The 22104-nt window shown below is 37.6% G+C and overlaps 1 protein-coding gene across 1 annotated transcript in view; it reads right to left on the bottom strand.

Annotated features, from left to right (window-relative positions):
• uxs1 (UDP-glucuronate decarboxylase 1) overlaps positions 1–19221 on the bottom strand; it is a 30767-nt gene extending 11546 nt beyond the window's left edge. Inside the window, exons 1-9 of the mRNA XM_069154116.1 lie at positions 18387–19221; positions 16409–16436; positions 13596–13644; positions 11168–11211; positions 9923–9983; positions 9211–9391; positions 5704–5808; positions 4658–4717; positions 3899–4020 (exon numbers count right to left, since the gene is read on the bottom strand). Coding sequence (XP_069010217.1) covers positions 3899–4020; positions 4658–4717; positions 5704–5808; positions 9211–9391; positions 9923–9983; positions 11168–11211; positions 13596–13644; positions 16409–16436; positions 18387–18477 — 741 coding nt within the window. The 5' untranslated portion in view covers positions 18478–19221. The remainder of the gene's footprint in view (positions 1–3898; positions 4021–4657; positions 4718–5703; positions 5809–9210; positions 9392–9922; positions 9984–11167; positions 11212–13595; positions 13645–16408; positions 16437–18386) is intronic.
• Positions 19222–22104: the final 2883 nt, after the last annotated feature.

The following is a 22104-nucleotide window of genomic DNA, read 5'->3' as shown; positions in this document are numbered from 1 at the left end:
CACTTGGCAGCGCATGAAAATATTTTTAATACTACTAGAGACCTGGTCAACTAAAGGGCAGTTATATATCTGTTACTACTTTACATACTATAAATATGCAGCTCAAATAATTTCTTTTTCAAATTTTCCTAGATAATATGGATTTTTCTTCGACACATACAGTATCCACTGTTAAAATACAAAGAACATCGTGCATACACCTGGTATAGACACAGGCTGCACACACAGCACCTACACTACATGCAGACTGACAACAAACCAACCAACAAATTGCCCTCTGCCTATTGTACAACATATAATGTTACAATACAGGCCCAGTGTCCAAGTGTTTTACACAGCAATGAGCTGCGTAACGAGCGGAGCACGCGAGAAGAGAGAGAGAGAGTGCGAGAGTATGGAAGGTCGTTGGTGACCCAATTTTATTCGCCATCCATTAGAGAGCGTGCATGTCTGTGAAGGTGAGGATGATGATCGGAGCGGAGTATGAAGCAGTATAGCTGTGGGAGCGTAGCAGTGCAGCGTGTGTACAGTTTAAGCTGTTTGTCAGTGAATAAATGCCAAAATTGCTCATGACCCAAGCTAAGTTACCACCTGCTGGCAAAAGTGAAAGGGTAGCACTGATGTTAGCAGACTCGAGAGGCTGTTTCCATTTGGCTATTTCAACCCAGACATCTGGCCTGGCCGTGAGCGGATCAATAGTGGCCAGCTTTAGGCCAAGTGTTTCCACCTTGCATCAACAAGCGTCCTGGGTGACCACCTGAGGTCAGATCTCACCTCCCCCGCTGTTCATGCAAATGAACACGCTCAAGAACAGGAATCTGAACATCACAACTCAATGATTCAGGTCAGATGAATTAACTGTTCCAGCTAGTCTCTGCTGCTGTGGATCAAAGGGGGCGGGGCCTCTCACGGCTGTGGGTCTGATGTGACTTTGTTGCAAACATTACTATTGATGCTGTAGAAACAATATTTTGTCAAATTAAAAAATATTAATCCTGTTCTGAATTTATTCTTCTTTTTTTTTTTTTTTTTTTTTTTAAGTAATAATTGAAACAAAATCTTAACCTTACCTGTCCCTGCTGGATAAAGACTGACTGTGACAGGATGAGAACATCACAGTTCAAGTCACTTTAAGCTTTTTATTTTATTAGTTTTGTGATTAATATTTTTAGGGAACACCATATCGTTTAAAAAATAATACTGCTATGAAAATTATGTGAAAATACATTGGTTTTATCTAAATAACTTCGTCTCTCCCCGTGTTACAGGGGTTTGCCTCTGGCTAACTTGCCAATTAGGACTCGGACAAAGGAGTTCTTAAAGCGGTTGAGTCTGCAGTGATGGAAGCGTCTGCCTGAGGGAAGAAGATGGCGCTCAGAGTGAAGTACATGGGTGGGGTCTGAAATAATTTTTCTGGCCTGTCTGATGAGCGCTTCATCAAAAACAGCCTGGGGTGTGGAAGGCTGCCTGACCTCTATGATTTTCATGGCTCTCTTGTGTTAGATGACTAATCTGGGTTTCCATCTGTGCACTGATTTAGTAAAACCATGCTGGGATGCCATTCTGAAGGATGCTCTCAACTACTGCATGGTAGAAGAGTGTAGTGATGTGTCAGACAGAACACCATCAGCTGCATCATCAGAAAACTTAAACATGAAAGTGATAGACTGCTATCGTGTGGCTTCTCTGACCCGTAGGGTGAAGTGGACTGGGGAACTGGTGATGGTCGAGGGTTCAGACAAGGTCCTGCTCAACCTGACCGGCTAGGTGCATTGGTTCAGAAAGGAGTGGTCCCATTTAATAATGAGGTGGTTGATATTCATCTGTGGCAGTGTTTTCAGGAAAACGGGCTGAAGGCTGAACTGAAGTCAACAAACAACAGTCTGGCGGAGGTCCAGGGATTATGAGGATGTTTACCCACTAAAAACACTGTACTGTTGGTTGCATCATCAGTGCCTCTGATGTCTGTATGCAAACTGGAAGGATCAAGCTGTCGGCTTACGTCCAGCTATTTTGCTCACCACAATCCTCTATATACCTAATTACAACACAGAGTTGTTACAAAGTTAGAGCAAGGTCTAAAATCAGTATTCGTCTGTAGACAGGATTTCTTCAGGGCAGGTGTAATGGCTGCCTTTTTTCCAGTGTTATTATAGATGAGATTGGAAAGACATCTGGAAAATTTGGCTCCAGGCAGGTGTTAATTAATCTGCATAGGTCTGCACATGTTCTTAGTAGAAAAGCAGAGATCCCATCTGGACCTGTGGCCTTGTTGACATTGATTTGCTGGAGGACCTTGATAGGATTTAGCCTGTCAACATCATCAATAGGATTACCATCAAGCCCCATGTCACATTCAGCAGAGAAATCATAATTGCTTATAAAAAATAATATATATATATATATATTTTTTTTTTAGGTGTTCATGGCTTTTTTTTTTGCTCTGGTCCCATATTTTTTTTTTATTTTTTTTTTTATATTTTTTTTTTTTTAAGAGTTAATCTGGAGATTTTCCTCTCTCACCTCTCGTAGGCTGATTCCCTGCTTCTTTGGGCCCCTGGTTCAACTTATTTTACAGTTTTTTTAGTTGAAGATGGTAATCAGTATTAAAGTGTGCTTTTTACTGTTCGTAGTCCTTCTCATCCTTTGTGATGTAAAGTTTATTGCTTGGGGAGACTTTTATTGCCCGTTTTGTGTTCACAGTGTCAAAACAGAATTTGATGTCATCTGTGGTTACTTCTGTGGCCTTCAGGTTCAGCTCTCCAGAGAAGGTATCCCAGTCTGTGCGTAGGAATAAAATTTTCAATGCTGTCATCTGTCCATCCTTTCACAGATATGACCAGCCGTTTACTGCTCTTAAAGGCTGTCTTGTTTGTGGGCATCCGAAACAGTTTGCTCTTGTTCGAGTGATTCCCTTTTATTTCAGTAAGACAGTCAGGATACTCTGGATGTAACCAAGTCTGGGGAAAAAAAGCATGATACAGGACTCAAAGGTACTCCAAGTATCCCCTTGTTAGAGGTCGGAGTTCCACCATCCTGACTATGCACAAAGGTGCATAGATGGCAAAGGCGGTTGATTGCTATTGTTGTACGCTTGCTCACCAGTCTCTTTTGAGGCTCCCATGTGCACTGGCAAGTTTTTGATAAGCGGTCTGAAAGACTCTGCTGAATTTCATGGTGGCAAAGATAAAGTAGTGCTTCCCTCTATTGCGCTAGCACCTGATTTTGACTCTCCCCAGCTGGTACAGTTTTCCGAGTGGTGAAAAGTCCATACAAGAGCCCTAATAACAAACAAGAAAACGTATGAATCACGCACCATAATTAAGTCCTTTGTGTTGGTCATAAGGATTGGACATGGGGCATACCGATCGCAGCAAGGCGTGTGATCGTGTCACCCACAAAGCAGTGCTGCCAAATGCACTACTGCACTCCAGATACTAGAAGCAATTTCCTTCATTCTCATCCAGAAATTCTCCTTCTTTTTTTAAACTGTTTGGACATGACTGTCATGCAAGTTGTTACATACTGTGAATATTAATTATAATCAATAAATCCTCAAAATTGACCACATCTCCAGTGACTCCAAAATGTTAGAAAACTTGTTTTTTTGCATTATGAGATACATCATCAATAATATATCAAGAGTGATAGTAACCTTTGGTCCCACTCCAAACTCAAATCAATTTTTAAAATCCTGAATTTTTTAGTTTTTTTTTATTATTGTGGAATATTTAAAAAAAAAAATTCATTTTAAGCCAATTGTTACATTTGCTGAATTGTGCTGTTGTTTTGTATTATTTGTACTAATTACTAACATAACGTTCAATCAAGAAAAAATAAATAAACATTGTGCCCGTTATTTTCTAAAATGTGTACATTAGAGTTACATTGATGATACCTGTTTCATGTAGGCGTAACACATCGTCTCTGCTACACGCTTCCCCTCATCATAGCATGCTCGAGGGCCAATTGGGTTCACATGCCCCCAATACTCCTCATTTTGAGGGTGTACCTCAGGATCTGAAACAAAAATATTTTGGGAAGTATTAGGATCCTTTTAGACAAGTTTCCAACACGGAATTAAACTTTTTTTTTTTTTTTTTTGCTTTCCATCTTGTTAACAGCTTCACAAACAAACACCTTCAGTGCATCTCTATTCAGAAAATACTTCTGAATTTAAGCACTAAACCAATAGGGTCAATGACCTGCAACACTTGATTTAATGACATGATTAGTTATCAGGATAAAGTTCTGTTCTGTTACTTCTGAATCTCTCCATGTCTGCGTGGTGCAATATTTTGTTCGCAGAGTAGGCACAAATGTAGTAATTATGAGTTATAAAAATGGTCTCTCCTCGCCATAATTATTGTGTGGCTGAATTACAATCCCTGAACAACTCATTATTTTATCACCATGCAGCCGTCTTTATGTGACTGACTACAATGACACAAAAAAGAGATCACAGGAGATTGTGGAAAACATGTAGCCTCCAAAAACAGTTTAATTTTGTTCACACACTACGTGGCAACACATTCAGTGAGTGTCCTGTCCTAACAATTCCGCAAAGTTAACAATTTCACTGGAGAGCAGAACCAACAATAATTCAATCCAGTTGTGTAAAGCAAACTTAAAGAGAAGTGGAAGGCATATTTCTTACCTCCATAAACCTCAGAGGTAGAAGCCAGGAGAAGTCTTGCGCCAACACGTTTTGCCAGCCCTAGGAGACAAACAGGACAGTGAAAACAGTCTTCTTTGAAAGAAACTACAAAGATTGAAGGCCTCAAACCTAATTAAATACACAGATTAATAAGAGACTTATTATTAATCATTATTATATACAAACTGTACCACTGTCAAGGTTGAGCAATCTACAAAACATGTATTATAATAAATACAAATGGGTCCTTTTTGTTTCTTAACAATATTTTGAATATACATGTTTATTAAAATATTCAACATTAACAAAGTGGCAATATTTTTTTCTGGATTGATAAAGCCAATACATAAAACAGATTAAAGTAAGCCCAGTGAAATCTATCGACATTTATACCTTTAATAGACATCTGTCCAAGTAATGGCTTTTAACATGTCAAACAATGGTATAAATTACAAACATTTTCATATAATAGCTATTGACAGGACCATTATGAATAGAATGGTAATTCTCAGTCAGTGTTTGGCACCTGGTAACAAAGAAGGAGAAGTAGCACGGCCGAAGAACAGCAATTAGCTGAAAAATAGGAGAGACTACTCTAACTTTCCCCTCAGGCTCTATCAATGATGGGTTTTGACAATTATTTTCAGTTGAAATCTTAATGACAATTGTTAGGGTGAGAAAAGCTTGACTGGCTTTCTCATGAAAAATCCCAGTTTCATTATTTATGAAACATAGGATTCTGCTTCTTAATTTGTTTGTTTTTGTTTTACATCACCCACATAAAATAACAAGACATGACATTTGACTCATTTGAAGTATAAAATGTTTTTACTTGACTTAAACGGTAAGCAGTTAGAAAAAGGTTGGAAATTTAATGGGGGGACTAATGAAGACGTTTTCTTCTTTTGACCCACTCCATAAGGGGAAGAAACTTTTTGCCAAAGACTCGACTAAGCATCAGTTTAGTCAAAGTAAACGACAGACTTGTTTTTAAAAACCTTCCCTATCATCATATAAATGTAAATGGCTTTCTTGCAATTACTCACCAAGCATGTTCAGAGTTCCAATGGTATTGGTCTTTAGCGTTTTGATAGGATTGTACATGTAGTTTGGAGGAGAAGCTGGAGAGGCCAGGTGATAGATCTGGTCCACTGTGAAGACCAGGAAAATCAAGAAATAATTTCACCATGAAATGCAGACCTGTTCAAGCAAAATGCAAATAATAGTGCAACTGAATGATATCGTTTGTTTTAAAGCTTCCACTAATATCCAACTTTGGGGGTGTAAATTGCAGAACAACAAGAGAGAGGATTTAAAATTAGAAGTAAAAAAAACTCTGGAACAATACAGTAGATTCAAGATGAAGGGGATAAGGAATCAGACAACAAGACTGAGACAAAATCGTGTGTACGGCTGAACCGTGTATGAAACGCCACATGCCTTTAAATTTCAAAACTAATACAGGACGTCGTGGCATTCAGTCAACTGATGGTGTAACTCTGACTGATAGAGAGACAGACAGATAGTCACAGCTGCATCATTATCATTGACTAACTGACAGACATTCACATTTATAGGCTTGGTTCTGCTGTTGTGATCCAGCCAAAAATGTGTTTGGTATGTTCAATGTCAACTACAGATAAAAGCAGAGCCGAGTCCCAGTCACGTCTCAAGCCTGTATAGAAAAAAAAAATCCCATCACGTCACATCTCATGTCTTTGAGACATTTGAAAGTCATAAAGTATGTTGTTCGCCTGAAAAACTTTGTACGAGAACTACACTTTCAATGGAAACATGCTATTGAATGATCAGTTGTGGATGTGCGGTTCAGTGCGGACCAAAGAGAACACTCAAGGCAAATGTGCAGCTGTGCTCAAAGCCGCATGGTGAGCTGTCAGATGGAAATATTGTGAGCTTAAATAAATCACTTCTCCTAGTAGACACATTTTTGATTGGCCACATTAAAGCTAGGATCACTGCTGACCTTGAATGTGACCAACATCACATCAAAACCTATAATAATAAGGCAGCGTATTGCATGAGGAATCACACTTGAAAGTGCTTCACGACTAAAAATATGAATATGACTGCGTGTCAGACTTATCAACATTTGTTAATTGAACTTAATCTTTTATTTTATTTATGTAGCTCAGCTGACTCTCTATGTTTAACATTAAAATTAATGAAACATTTTACAGACTATTTAAAGACTGTATTTAGTACAAATTCAGTAAACTGAAAATGTTATGACATTGGTCGGTCAAACTTTTATGTTGGAACAACTACTTTTTTTTTCTTTCTTTCTTTCTTACAACATCCACAGAGTGCTGTCCAGAGGGATAGTGGTGCTGACACAACTGGGCCAATGCCAGGCTTTCATTTTAAATGCCAGAGGAATAAAACATTTTAAGTATTGAAAGTAACACACAGTAACAGGTTATTTTTGCTTAACCATCTCTGGCCCGTTCTCTTTATCAACGTCCCATTTTCTAAAACACTCAATCTATTTCTTTTGAAGGCAAATACCATCACCCATTGAAGGCTTGACCGGTTGTTCAATCTTCCCTCTCAATAGTTTTCAGTCCATTGCCGTTCCAAGGACGCCGACATCAGATTTTCAGACTATGGAAGGCAGCAAGAAATCTCTGCATGTCTGGTGTTTGTTAGTTTCGATATATTTCCATTTTCAAGATTCTATAAAACTTAATTTTCTAACAGCAATTTTATTAAATGTAAATCAGACACATCTGGGTGAACTCTACAGTATATAAATCACTGTCCATGCATTATATTATTCTAATAGACAGTCCAAGGTCTTCTTACCATAAACTGGAGTGAAGTTTGTGAGACATTTCAAGGCAGTAGAACCAAGTGCTAAATTCACACAAAGAAACCATCTATTTACTGCAACAGATAATCAAGCACCCTTTACAGTTGGCTGGTGATATACGAGCTGTCAATCCTCGCTGCCATTGCTATTCATTCAGCACTTCATGAAGCCTACTTGCACCCTTACATCAACCTCTAGTATAATAGAGCTCAACAGGGGGCTGTTGACAGATGCTATACCAAAGTAAACAAACAGAAGATCAGGAAATTAATGCTTGCATTGGCTGAGAATGTCGAGGAGCTCGGATGCCCTCGAGCAAGTGCAAGTCAAGCACCTGCAGGGAATTATACTGTGATTTGTCCATATCGGAAGAAAAGGTGATTGTCTAACTTTCTCGGCATCCTGACAGACTTTTATAGATCTTGACAAGTCACTACTTTCAACAATGCTGTACCCACCACAGCAATGTATTCCATTCATCCAACCAAACAGCTGAACTTTTAAAACATAGGTGCTCTTTTAATACAAGTTCGAATTTGCCTAATGCACCAAAATATCCTACACCGGTTCGGGCAGTACCCCCTTTTTAAAACATTTTGCATAGTACATGATAGTTTTTGTGGTGATCTGTTTTAATATGTAGGTTTGGACAGGATAGAGTCAGACTCTCCAGCAAACATAAAATACTCAAGTTGAATTGTAATGAGAAGCGTTGCACTGTCAGGGAGACAACTCTCTGGAATACAAAGTGTTTATTCTGACGACCACAGTATGTTTCATAACACTGCTCTTTTTCACAGCCTTCTGGGGGTTGAAGTGTTGTGACACTCTCTACTCAGAAGACATTTGTGGCAGACATTAAGTCAGTGCCTAGTACATGCCTAGCATTAGCTATGTACTACTCTGCTCAGACACTGCACAATTTATGTTATCTAGTTTTGTTGCTCATTTCAAGTGTGGTAAATTTAATTAGCTGTGTACAGCATACACTTTAAAAAGAATAAAATATTCTTGTGTAAATTGTGCTCAAAAAAGTCTTCATCGAGAAACGTTAGAGATGAATTAGACGCAACTGCTTTACACTGAGAAATCTGCCCATCTAAATTACTTTTAATAACTGCTTTGGCGAACACTATTCAGAAGCAGAGGCCTCATATCAGCTTTTCAAAGGGGTGTCATTTATCACAGCTACGGTAAACGATGGTGATTTTCTGAATTTAAATAGACGAATGAACAAACACTGTGGAGTTAAATAGATAAAGGAATTGTGGACTGCACTTCTGGGTAAACATTTTGGCACATTTATTTTATGGTCATAAATCTAAATAATTATCCGAGTTATAATTTGTTATAATTTTGAGCATCAGCCAGGTTACATGTTCTCTATTGTTACATTGTATTGCGCCTTGTAGTGTATGACTAGGAGCTTTTCAGTTTATAGAAAGGCTGAGACATGATACTAGGGCACAGTCTAAGATAAATGGATATGTGCGACAACAATTTGTGGTTAATATTATTTCGACACAGATAAATGTGGTTTATTTTATCATTATAAAGTAAATATTATAACTAAACTATTTTTTGAACCGCTTCCTGGGCTCTCCCACAATTTTAAGCAAGTTTACTTTGCTGTGGCAAAGCAGATTTTGTATCGGTCATCAACACATAATAGTAATAGTAAGTAAAAAGCATCATTAGTTCCCACATGTATTCTTTAGCTCACCTTCAATATAGAGGGGCTCCACCACATCATGATTGATTAGTTCAAAGTTTTCATGACCAATCCAGTGCTCCACATTCCTTTTTCTCCCAGTAAAGAAGTTGTCGACCACCGTCAGCTCGTGGCCGTCCATCATCAGTTTATCAGTAAGATGAGAACCCACAAAACCAGCCCCTCCAGTAATCTAGTGGAAGAATACACATGCAAGATAACATCAGTAAAGGATATTTTCAGGGCAATGAATGCCTTTTCAGCCTCTCAAAGAAAATGGGACGAGTGCAACTCTCAATATAAAATGCACACTTCAAAGACGCAGATCGACTAAGAATTTTAGATGTTATATTAAAATTGTACTCTGTGCTATAATAAATCACTCTCAATTATTTCTTATGACAAGTTATCCAATGTATTGTAAGGAACCTTATATTAGTTTATTCCTCCTTATTATGTATTTTGGATGTGAGTCACCAGCAATATCCTGTCATACAGTAGATCGAGTCTAATTTGCAAATTAAGTGTTTTCTGTAATTATCGGCTGTGCTCTAAAAAATTGTACTCTATTCTAAAAGCAGGTGGTTTTGGATTTACAGATACAATTTTAATCTGCTCGTGTATAAAACTTTTCCAAAAAAAAAAAAAAAAAAGTGTAAAGTGTACAAGGCCCGTTACAACGAGAATGAATTTAACTATTTGCAGTTAGATGTTTGTCACTTACCAAAATTCTCTTCCGATCTTTTTCTGACAGGAATTTCACCGGTGGATATTTCTGAGAAAAACTGGAAGAGAGAAGACAAACTCCTTAGTGATGAACATCTGGAAGAAAAAACAAATAATAACAAAGCGAAATAGAGCAATGTGTGAAAGCTAGGTGTAAATCCAGTTCTTGGATACACTGCAGTTTTCTGAAAGCTCTCATAACATGCATCATAAGACAAGTGATTTGCCAGAGGAAGTATTCATTTCTAGTGAGCAGGCACTGAAGCAATGTGTTTTTTGTGTTTTTGCTGAGTCAGTAAAGATTTCTGAACTATACTTTAAGATAACATTTGCTTTAAAAACAATAAAAAAAAATTGGATAACTGATTTTGACTGATTGTCAATATGGAGATTTTGCCAGTTTCCAAGATGCAATCACTTTAGTGAGTACAATCAATGTTGTATTACACGATAGACAGAGTGGTCAAACCTGCTGTCTTATAAATACCCAAAATAATAAACATTCACATAAGTTAGCTTCATCAGTAATGGAGGCATCAAACACCATCTAAAAAAACCTGCACATCAGCAGCAGCTGCAACACAACAGAAAACCAGGAATTTCATTCCCCGTTAAACCTGTGCCTACACAGGAGACTCGCATGGATAGAAAGTATGTTCCTTTTTAAAGAGTTTCGTAATCCCGCGACATACAGAAGACTTACAGAGTGGGCACTCACAAAGACAAAAACACCTAAACAAGTGCCTTTATATTTCTGCCTCATTTGCATTCAAGGTATTAAAAGTGAACATGCAGTCAGCATCTAGAAATACTACACCAACAGAGGCTGCCAAGGAATACCAAATGTTTGTGTAATATATGGATAGCGTGCTATGCAGAAGTCTCATTATCACAACCACCATGCAATTTCACATAACTATTTCAATTCTGTTGCATCACTCATCAAACTTTTGGTAAATGCTAGAAAAACATGCAATTCAGCACAGCTGCCTTGGCTCGTACTGATAGTACAGATCCATATGTAAAGTTTAGTTCAGGTTATTTAGTTGTTTATTTAATGTTCTATCTTATTTATTGAAATAAATAATTAAGGCATACATAACATTGGTCCTTAAATCAAAATATTAGTCCATTAATCTTTCATGTAGCGCTGAGCTGGTATTTTCAATGTACAAAATGTTTATGCTGAGAACAAGAAGAGATACCGCTTTGGGCTTAGTTTGGGTATAAGAAGGGTACACACCTTTGCTCCAGATCACGAATCTTTTCCCGGAGAGGAGCCACAGCCTAAAGTGAGATGAAAGGGGAGAGAAGTGTGAGCTGAAATCACAAGTCAATACTTGGTAAATAGTAAATTGATCCTCCAGCATGTCTGTGTTACAACACCACCATGTTAATGTTGTTTTTATTAAGTTTATTTAATTTACATGCTCATTTATTCACGAATCTATTGGGCTAGGACACCATGAAGACAGCTGTGTGAGTAATAGGCAGCGTTCCCTTTGCTGCTACTGCAGCTACATTTATCACTTATTTACCTGTTAACAGAATATTCCTGTCACTTTCCAGCCCCAATATCCCTTGGGCTATGCGATTGTAGAGTAGCTTTGACACATTCAAATGAAATGGTGGCCTCAATAGAAACCCGTTAAATCTTCCTTATGTTCCTCTGAAATACATCTAATTTAAAAGGCAATTAAAAAAATGTCCTCCCAAAACATCTTAAATTAATTCAAGTGATCTGAACCATGGATAAGCAGCAGGAATGGATGGATATTAGCTCATTAATTGATTTAAATTCATTTTAGGGCTGCAACTAACTACTATTTCTACAATAATTATACATACTGTTTGTATGAGGACCTAGAAGCTAGAATAAAACTAATTTATTTTGTTGACTAAAACGATTATGTGAGCGCCAAACCAGTTAGGTCTTTGCCAAAATCAACACTTCCAGTAGCTTGCAGCAGTGACTGTTTTCTACAGGTCGGGTGGTGCTGAGAGTCCAGAAAAAGGGATTAACCAGCTTCCTGCATGCGCAAATTGTCTATCGCAACAATCCCGCTTTTAGTTCCCAAGAGTACCGTTTCACAACAGCCCTTTACTGAATTCTAAAATATTTTATGACTAAGTGTCTCACCTTTGACTACCTTAAGAGGGTTTTTTGAGAAAATGTAATAAAATGTAATAATAAAAACTAACGAATGGATTCTTCTTTTTTTTTTTTCTGTTAAAAGAGGAGTTGAAAGAGTTTTTCTTTATCCAGGTGGGAAATCCAAAGATAGAGGTTGTTTTATGATGTACAGTTTTTTGTGATATTGGGTTAAGAAAAAAAAGGACTTGACTTGCCCATGAGAGCCTACATGTTCACCAAAAGCAAAAATAAATAGATGAAAGATGACTTTTTACCAAAGATATTGATCCAAACCTTGGTTATTTGAGAAACCAAGTTATAATATGAATTGTCCTTGTATATCCTCTAAATGTCATCAAAGTTTAAACTGTTTTTTTTCCCCTTTAAATTTGTAAGGAGGAGCCAAGATGTAAAACCAAGAGTCCTCAGTCGATCCTTAATTTCACTGTGTAAATAAATTATTAGGTCCATTTGCAAACAACAGTATATCTCTCATTATAATGATATAGAGTCATCATTATAGCTGGCATTTCAAAAGGATTTCAAAGCAGAACATGACTTGTAATATTGCCAGAAATGTTATGGATTTCAGAGGGTTGTCAACTCTTTAAACTCTAAGGTCAACCTGATAACAAATTGTAATTATGTCAGTGAGCTCCTGCAATCTGTGATAAGCCCACACTTTGATTCAGTATTAGGGGAATTATGATTGAAGTAATGTAGCTGACTTTCCAGTTGTATTGTGTGTGTGTGTGTGTGTGTATACATGCTTGGACGTGTTCTCTGCTTCATTAAAAAAAATAAAGTGTGGTCATAAGAAAAAAAAAATGTTCCACCAAACTTAAATTTCAAATATTTATGTGAGACAGATATCAACAAGAAATGTCCCTGAATACAAAGCAGATTCTACGCCTCAGTGCTTTAGTTATGGCTGCAGCATTTGTTCACAGATCTAATTTATGTCCAAACTTTCATGTCTGCTCAAAATCCTATCAAAAAACAATTTTACTTCTGATTGTTAATTTAAGTGTCTACGTCTTGTCCATGTATTAAAAAAATATGTCTTCTCTCATTACGATATCAGTTTTTCAATATGGTTGTTCATAATGTTCCAAACCAAGTAAATCTAGTTTATGGCAAAATTCTGACAACATTATTATTGCCCTGATGGGAGCTTTGCTGAAAGTGTGAAAATCTGTTTTAAATGCATGTGATGTTTGAATAACAAGATACATACCGAGGCATACTATTATAAATAATATGTGTTTTACCCATTTATTATATTTTTTTAGGAGTGGAATTGTTTGGTTCACCTTTTTTTTTTAAGCCCAATCACAAAGTAGAGGCTACAAAATCATGTATAGTCATGTCTGTCCAAACATGCATACTTTTACTAGGGTGTAGTCTATTAAAGGTTTAATACCAATGTGAAATATATCGGTGAGAAAAGGAAATATTAGACAACATACAGCAGAGCTCCTTGGACCTTTAGAAGACAACAATCATGTATGAACAAAGCTCTCTGTGTCAAACTCACTTCATCAATTCTCCGCTCAATCTTCATTTCTCCGTGCTCTTGTATTGATCTATGATGAGAGGAACACAGACAAGGAGAGGAGTGTTTAGATGATGTCAGACATAATCACAACATCAGACGAAAGCATGCTGTTACCTATAGGTAGCAACAAATGACCCATCACCATCAATGTGTCATTAACAGTGGGGATATACAAATAAAAACCTCCATATGAAAATTCATTTCACAGCATTTATATGCGCGCGCGCATGTGTGTGTGTGTGTGTGTGTGTGTGTGTGTGTATGTGTGTGTGTGTATGTGTGTGTGTGTGTGTGTGTTGTGGAGTAAAATTTCGGTTTACTTTGAATGGATAAAATTACATAACAGGAATGTGCATTTGTGGCTAACAATGCACCTGTTAAATCAAGACAATTTATCTATCTATGATATGAGGGCTTGAACGGTTGACAAATTTATAGTTTGATTTTATACACACCTATAGTTTAATAATATAAAAACTTCAGCTGAATTTATTTATGTCTACTATTTTTGACATGGCATGTTTACCTCTCACATTAGAGACAGAAATTACACTTTTGCCTTGACAATATTTTCAACCCTAAAGTCAGTCAGTGCTGCTGTCCTCTTTGAACAGGACCAACTTCGTTTTCAAATCGCTGCTTTTCTCGCCATCTCAACCACACCGCAGTTCTCTCTCTTGAAAGAGAAACTGTGTTGTGCTGTGTTGTATTTACAGTATAAACTGTGTATAGAAACAGTCTTATTACCAATTCAGTTTGCTGTGGAGAACTTGCTCTTCTCAGAATGGAGTAGTTCACCTTTTGATCTTTTATTTGTATGTAAATTTGTCCGTAAACAGTGAAATCCAGCTGTTGTCCAGAGGTAAGCACTTGCCAGAGACAGAAAACAATAACGTGTTGCAGGCTGAGCTCCGCATGAACTTGTCAGTGATGGTTAGTTCACCAGATAAACCTACACAACATCAAGGAGCCCAGTGTGCCTTTATAGAGATGAGTAATGTTGGTCCCAGCACTAGGGAGCTATCCTGAATTCTGATTAGACAGTTAAGTGCACTGATGGTGAATCATCAAAGAATTAACAAATATAAACAGATTTTTTTTTCTCCACCCGTCTAGACTACCCAAGTTTAGCCATGCCTACGGATTTAAGAGTTACTATTTTCTACAGAAAACAACAAACACATGTCAACAAAGTAATACAAGTTTTCACATGTTTGTCTTGATGAGAGCTTTACACGCCAATTGGCAACTAAACCATTTACTAACTTAACCATCTTAACGAGTGAGTCACTTGAAAGAGTTTTCGATTTGTGTTTTACAGTCCACAAAGTGTGCTTTGTCAAAAGTTAACTGGTGGAATTATTCACAAATATTTGTACTATCCTCTCGGAGAGCTCCTAATTTAGCCCCCAAAAATTAAGATAGTAGTCTTATCTTAGGAGTGATTCAGGAGACTCCTCAGAGCAACTCTGAGCAAGTAAGGACATAAACCCTTATTTTAGTGAGGAGGTGTGGTTAATCCCATTTCCAGGTATGACTATGGTCATAAGGTAAGGTTGATTAAAAAAAAAAAGCACTCTTGCTGAGAAAGGACACAGAATGGACAGTGGCATCCAGTGGAAATTAAATTAACTGTGTGTCAATACAAGGCTGTGAAATCGCAGTTTTTTTCTTGTGTGTTCACTGCTGATGAAGGTTGCGACAGACCCGAGTCTTTCTTCCAGTTACCAAATACGTTCACGGAGCGATCGCTGTAATTTTTGCCATTATTTCATTGAGTGGGAGAAGTGAACTTCACCAATGAGATCGACCACAAACATCACCCTGCACGATATAATTTGGAGCATTTCAGTAGCGTGCCTTCGTTCAGCATTTGATGAATATTTCTCTTACCTCAGTGTATTTCCGCAATTCTTTCCTCTACTTAAGAAATTCCTAAGGCTCTTAAAAGTCCTCCTCTCTGCTCCTAACAGTTTTTCCCCATGAGGAGCTCTCTGAATGGCCAAGATGCTTTGTGAATATATTTTATCGTCACAAGGATCTACTCCTAACTTAAAAGGGAAATTCTTAGAAAACATCAGAGTTCTAAGAATTTTCTCTGAATTTCGTTATCAAGTATAACTCTTAGTTAGGAGTCTTTGTGAATACAGCCTCTGATGTCTTTGTTCTACACTTCAGAAATAATCAGCCTGGTCATCCCTGACTATATCCAACAGCATCCATTTTCTTTACTCTGTGGAAATGCTGTTTACATTAACATTCCCTCAGCCACTCTGAAGGGTGGACCAATCCGTAACCAGTGTCTGTGGTTAAGGGTAATGATGTTGAAGTTGAGGGTTTGTTTTTTGTTTAATTTTTTAGCGTTTTGGCCGGTTTTGGCGCATATAGATTGATTGACGGCTGCTCCAATAATTTCAAAAATAACCAGAGGCCTAGTAGGATGTAACAACTGAAACGATTCCCTATGGAGCGTACCACCAGGCTAAGAAATAACAGGAAAGGTAATGAAAAAACCTCCGATGAGAAGGAGTGTCAAAGCTTGACTGGTACTGTACGCATTTGACTTGATGGACTTCATAGTGGTTAGATTTGTTTGACGCAGGATTCAGATGTAAAACAAATTAAATTACATTGTGATTACAAGATTAAGGATATTATCGCAGTATTTTATAGGCCTGATGTTAATGACTGTCACGTGATTTTATATAGAATGTACTGGTGTACTAGAAAGCCAGACTATGGCAAATATTTCATTTTAAGCAGTTAGGTAAAAGAAAAATGAATTACTGTACCTCATGTTTGTATATGTTCCCCAAACAGCTGAAAGAGACAAAGAGGAAACGCATCATAAAAATGGCATCATGAATACAAAGTAAACATTTGTAGCAGTGTCACATTCAACAATACCAGTCTGCCCAGACTAAACAGCAAAACTGCTGAAGGGAGCCAAGGAAGGACAAAACCTCCGGCTGTTTTCTCAACTACAACTGTCCCATTTGACAAATGGATTAAAGATCATTAAGCCGATATTTATCACTTCTTCAAATTTTCATCCTGTCTTTCAAATACATGTATTTCCTAGTAATTTCCTCTAACCTTCTACGTTTGTTCAATCTAATTTTCACACTATTCATTAGATCAAAAAAATGCTTTTTAAATCCCTGAACAAGGCCTGTGGCTCAGGAATTGGTCTCACCTGTTATGGTCTTTCTGCTCATACTGCAAATCATCTCACAATATGTGTTTTTTTTCAAAGCACTGCACTTTAGGAGTGCTATGCATTACCACTCCAAAGAGAAAGAGGCTTTCTCTATAGAGACCCTGCATGATATTTGACAAGCTGTGTAGTGTAACACTTGACTTATTTCTGAAGAAACCCACAATAATCAATATCTGAGAAACACCATCTGAACAAGGAGAGAACCACGATGCCAACTGCTACGTTGCAGCGTATACGCGTCTGAGACTGCTGAAATGGGAGAAAAGCCTGTAGATGATGCCTTGACAGACAGACATAATTTCAGACAATTCAGACCTTTAAAAATAAAGACAAGATAGGGAAGAAAGAAAGAAAAGAGAGTAAAAGCGACGCAGACCAAGTTGGCTGAGAGACAGAGACAGTGTAAAGTGTGTGATGTAGTCTGATTCCTAATTAGTTAATAAATCTCATGGATTATGATTTTAGATGACGTATTTTCAGATCTGCAGAAGTGGGACATGTTGCTAAAGAAAGCTCTTAAGTGTTTTATTTCGATAAATATACAATGATGACACATTTATCGTCTTTGTCTGTCAGTTTTTGACTCCATAAATCATAAGGCTAACTTGCTCCAGAGCAGGTTAACTTCAGCGGATCAACACACATCTGAAAATACAGTCCTCATTCTAGGGCTGGGCGATATGGCCTGAAGATAATATTGTGATATTTTTAGGCTATATTGCAATACACTATATATCTCAATATTTTGAAATATTCCCTAAAGCACTTCAGAAATGCCTAATTTAAGCCATTGTTGTACTAAAATAACACCAGTATGTAGTAAAAATCAACAAATCCTCACTTTAGAGACTGACAGAAGTTACTCTTTAGCATGTTTGCTTGATATGGCTTAAATAAGAAATTATAGTCAAGAAACAATCCTGAAATCCATCATATTTTTTCTGCATGTTGAACCAGTGGCATATCCAGGAGAATGATTTTTATACAGTCTTGCAGGATACACGGTGGGAGATTGGCCAGCAGCGGTGAAAGAAGCATTCAAGGTCCTTTACTTAAGTAAAAGTACTAAAACCACACTGTGAAAATACTACACAATAAGTAACATTTCTGCATTCAAATTGTTAAGTAAAAGTAAGTCAGCATTATCAGCAAAATGTACATAAAGTATACTCATTCGGCAGAAAATGCTCTTTGGCTTTGTTTTTCTAGTTTAAACATTTTTTTTGGATTAATATTACAGCCGCATTCATGTGGATTGTTCTGCTATAAATAAGTTTGACTTACCTCGTAATACAGGTTAGTTTAATCTACAGTAATGAATCATATTCTATCAAATCATCATATGTCCTGTGAGAAGCATGAATCTCTAAAAAAAAAAAAAGTGAACAATCTCAGAATAAACAATCCTGTTTTCAACCTTTTGCTATTTTCCAGGGAATCCAAGAAGGTTTTTTTTGTTTTGTTTTGTTTTTTTATCAACAACTTTGGAGATAGATGGTTTTCACTTGCACACACACACACACACACACACAGATGATGACTGTACTTACAGGCGATGTAGGCGATCAAAGCGAGGGCGATGAGTAGTTTCATCATTCTTCTGTTTAAGCCTGATATCAGCCAGACGACCCGCTTCATCATCCGCTCAAGGCAACGAGGAAACCAGGCAACCCCAACGAGCCACACACGTTCCCGTGCAGCTATAGCATTTTTGAGTCAACAATTGCTCACGTCATCGGCAGAGTTTCGGCCTTAAGGACGGTCTTACGTTTATTTATTTATTTATTTATTTATTTTTGGGCCACCCTGAATTCACATAAAATGGTTTAAATGGCTGGGACAAGGAGCAGCTGCTCCTGCAACGTCAACACCAAAAAAAAAAAAAAAAAAAAAAAAAAAAAAAAGCAGCAGGAGCGGTTTACGTGGCTAGCAAACCGGATCAAGGTGGCAAGTGTCAACATTCACAACTACACCTTAAACTCATTCGTCAGCGCCGTTTATCCACCTCCACCACCTCCTCCTCCTCACCCAGACTATAGTTAAATTTGCTCCATCCACATGGCCAGTTCTTCCAACACGCTGGATATATTATAGGGATACTCACTGCGCTAACGAGTAACACTGAAATCAAATAGGTGAGCCGTTAGCTCCACGTTAGCTCCGTTTAGCCGGCGTGCTACAGCGCGTTATTATCTTTTTTTTTTGTGTTTACGTTCATGGCTGAAAAACAACAACAATAAACAAAACAAAAACAAAAAAAAGACGCGAATCCTGCCTCACGTTTAGAACCAGAAAAAAAAATAATAAATAAACGAAAGGGACACTCAGATTAGCGGCACGCAAACGTACACATGTCGGAGTTTGGTCCTCTCGAGTTGGGCCGAAGGCAGATGAGCGATTAGTCGCTGCTCGATTTAGCAGCCTGACTTTCCAGCAGACTCGTGACGTCGGTCTGACTTTATGGACCGCTAATAATAAACGTTTAATTTTAGTATGGCTTCACCATTTAATTTGTTGTGTTGATGGCACGTCTCTATTATTAATTGTTAATGACAGCGTTGTTTGCAAGTTACAAAATATTTTTTAAATGTTTTTTTTTTTTTTTTTTTTTTTTTTTAAATATATATATATGTATACAAAGGCTCATTCATTCCATTACTTTCCACAGTGATTTGAACCTTCTTGCATAGCTTGTTGATTTTCCCATTACAGCCACTGCGCTGCAAACCAGACCTATAGCCTACTGTTTGGTTTGGCAAATAAAGAGACAAGAGTTAAGGTCTGAAAAAAAAAAAAAGACATCTTGAATACATGGATGATTGGAACCTCATGTCAGTGAGAAATACACCAGTCTTCCAGACTTTAAGTAGAATTACTGAACTCCAAAAAGTAGGTAATTTAACGTTCCCTTTTATCGTGCAGACAGAGGCAAATCTGGCCTGCCATCTGGCATTTCATGTTACATCACAAGTCTTTATTTGCTGGCTATAGTTTTAATCAGATGCCCACGAATAAAAGAAAGGGGAAAAAAAAAAAAATTGAAATTAGAATTACCGTTTAGCGATTGTGTGCCTCCGCTAACCACTCAAGTTGTTGTTTTCATGCATCTGTCCAAACCCATATAGATATTGAACTCACAGTCCCCTTTGACCCCCAAAATCTAATCAGTTTATGTTTTTAGTCAATTGTGCCAAAATCAAATAGATCCCCTGAAAGCATTTCTGAGATATTGCGTTCCAACGGGAAATGGATTTGAACTCGGTGACATTTGAAGACTAAAATTTGATCAGTTCATCCTTGAGTGCAAGTGAATGTGCCAAATTTCTACCAAAGCAAAAGTACATATCGAACATTGCAAAAAGAATGAATGTAATAGAAGGCTACTGGTTTGGTCCCTCTGACTGATTTATATACACTGCTCAAAAAAAATAATGGGAACACTTAAACAACACATCCTAGATCTCATTGAATGGAATATTCCAGTTGAAAATCTTTATTCATTACATAGTGGAATGTGTTGAGAACAAAATAACACAAGAATGATCAATGGAAATCAAAATCATTATCCCATGGAGGTCTGGATTTAGAATCATACTCAAAATAAAAGTGGAAAAATCAGATCACAGGCTGATCCAGCTTCTGTGGAAATTCCTCAAGACAAGTCAAAATGAGGCTCAGTAGTGTGTGCGGCCGCCACGTGCCTGTATCACTCCCTACAACGCCTGGGCATGCTCCTGATGAGACAACGGATGTTCTCCTGAGGGATTTCCTCCCAGACCTGGATCAAAGCATCAGTCAACTCCTGGACAGTCTGTGGTGCAACGTGGCGTCGAGGGATGGAACGAGACACAATGTCCCAGATGTGCTGGATTGGATCCAGGTCTTGGGAACGGGCAGGCCGGTCCATAGCATCAATGCCTTCATCATGCAGGAACTGCTGACACACTCCAGCCACATGAGACAGCGAAATGGTCTGTGATCACCACCTGCAGAATCGTTCCTTTATAGGGGTTGTCTTGCTAATTGCCTCTCATTTCCACCTGTTATCTGTTCCATTTGCACAACAGCAGGTGAAATTGATTCACAATCAGCGTTGCTTCCTAACTGGACAGGTTGATTTCCCAGAAGTGTGATTGACTTGGAGTTACATTGTGTTGTTTAAGTGTTCCCTTTATGTTTTTGAGCAGTGTATGATATACGTCATTATTACTGAAGCATCAGTGTGTGAGAAACATGTTACTGTTGTAGCTGCTGCAGGTGGAGCTACTTTAAACTACTTTATATCCAGTTTTATGCAGGGACAGCAGATAAATCTGAGGGGTTGTCAGATGATTATTTGGAGAGCAAAGAAGAAAAAACGTAAGTTCTGATACACAAATCTATTTTAAGTTTGTGCACTTTTTGTCTAATCTTTAATTGTGAAATTTTGGATCAGTGGAAATATTTTTGAAATTAAACCATGTGAGAGGTTTAGAGGGATATTTGGTGGAGCTGTTGACAACTCGCAGAAATGTCAAATATGACCCCAACTACATACTTCTGCTTGTCCGATGTGAGAAGACCACAAAGTGGGGAACATTTGTGTTTAAGTGCAGGACTTAAATACATTTACTTTCCACCACTGATGTTTAGTGTGTAACTTTGAGGCTTTCACCACATGTTTGTGTCATGTTGTTGCTATTAAAAGCTCTAGATGAGCTAACTGGGGCAGGTCAATGACAACAGCAAAATACACGCAGCAATGATTTATTAGTCAGACCGCCCATATACAATGATTTACGTCTGACGTACAACTTTAATTGGATCACAGCATTGCATAAACAACCTCAAAGATTACCACTGGGATCAGAAAATTAAGGACAGCTAGTTGGACAGCAAATATTTTAGTGATGAGAAGGTTTCAACCCATCATAAACAGAGTAAACACTTATTTCATCCGACACTGTTAAGAAAGCAGTGTTGGTTAAAATGTAATAAATGAGATAGCCAGTTGGTATAGCTGTGAAGTATCATCTTGATCTTGTTGTTGCCTTTAGATCTGTAATTGATCTTAAAGGTTATTATATTTTTGCACGTACCCTCTGAACATGCAGTGTATGAACCCAAACAGATCTAATCAGAAAAACTTCTTACACACACACACACACACGGGTAAACAAAGATGAGAAGGTTACCAAATTGATTTTGTTCTATTTTTTTCACAACTACTCGTATGGTTGATATTGATATTTGTTTTTTGATATATTACACCCAGCCTCCCAGATGATT

This window comes from Embiotoca jacksoni, unplaced genomic scaffold (assembly GCF_022577435.1).
Source record: "Embiotoca jacksoni isolate LCO1_2020_lvr unplaced genomic scaffold, fEmbJac1.0.p SCAF_2, whole genome shotgun sequence".
NCBI lineage: Eukaryota > Metazoa > Chordata > Actinopteri > Embiotocidae > Embiotoca > Embiotoca jacksoni.
Note: the sequence above shows the minus strand (reverse complement) of the source record. Positions and strands in the feature narration are given on the sequence as shown.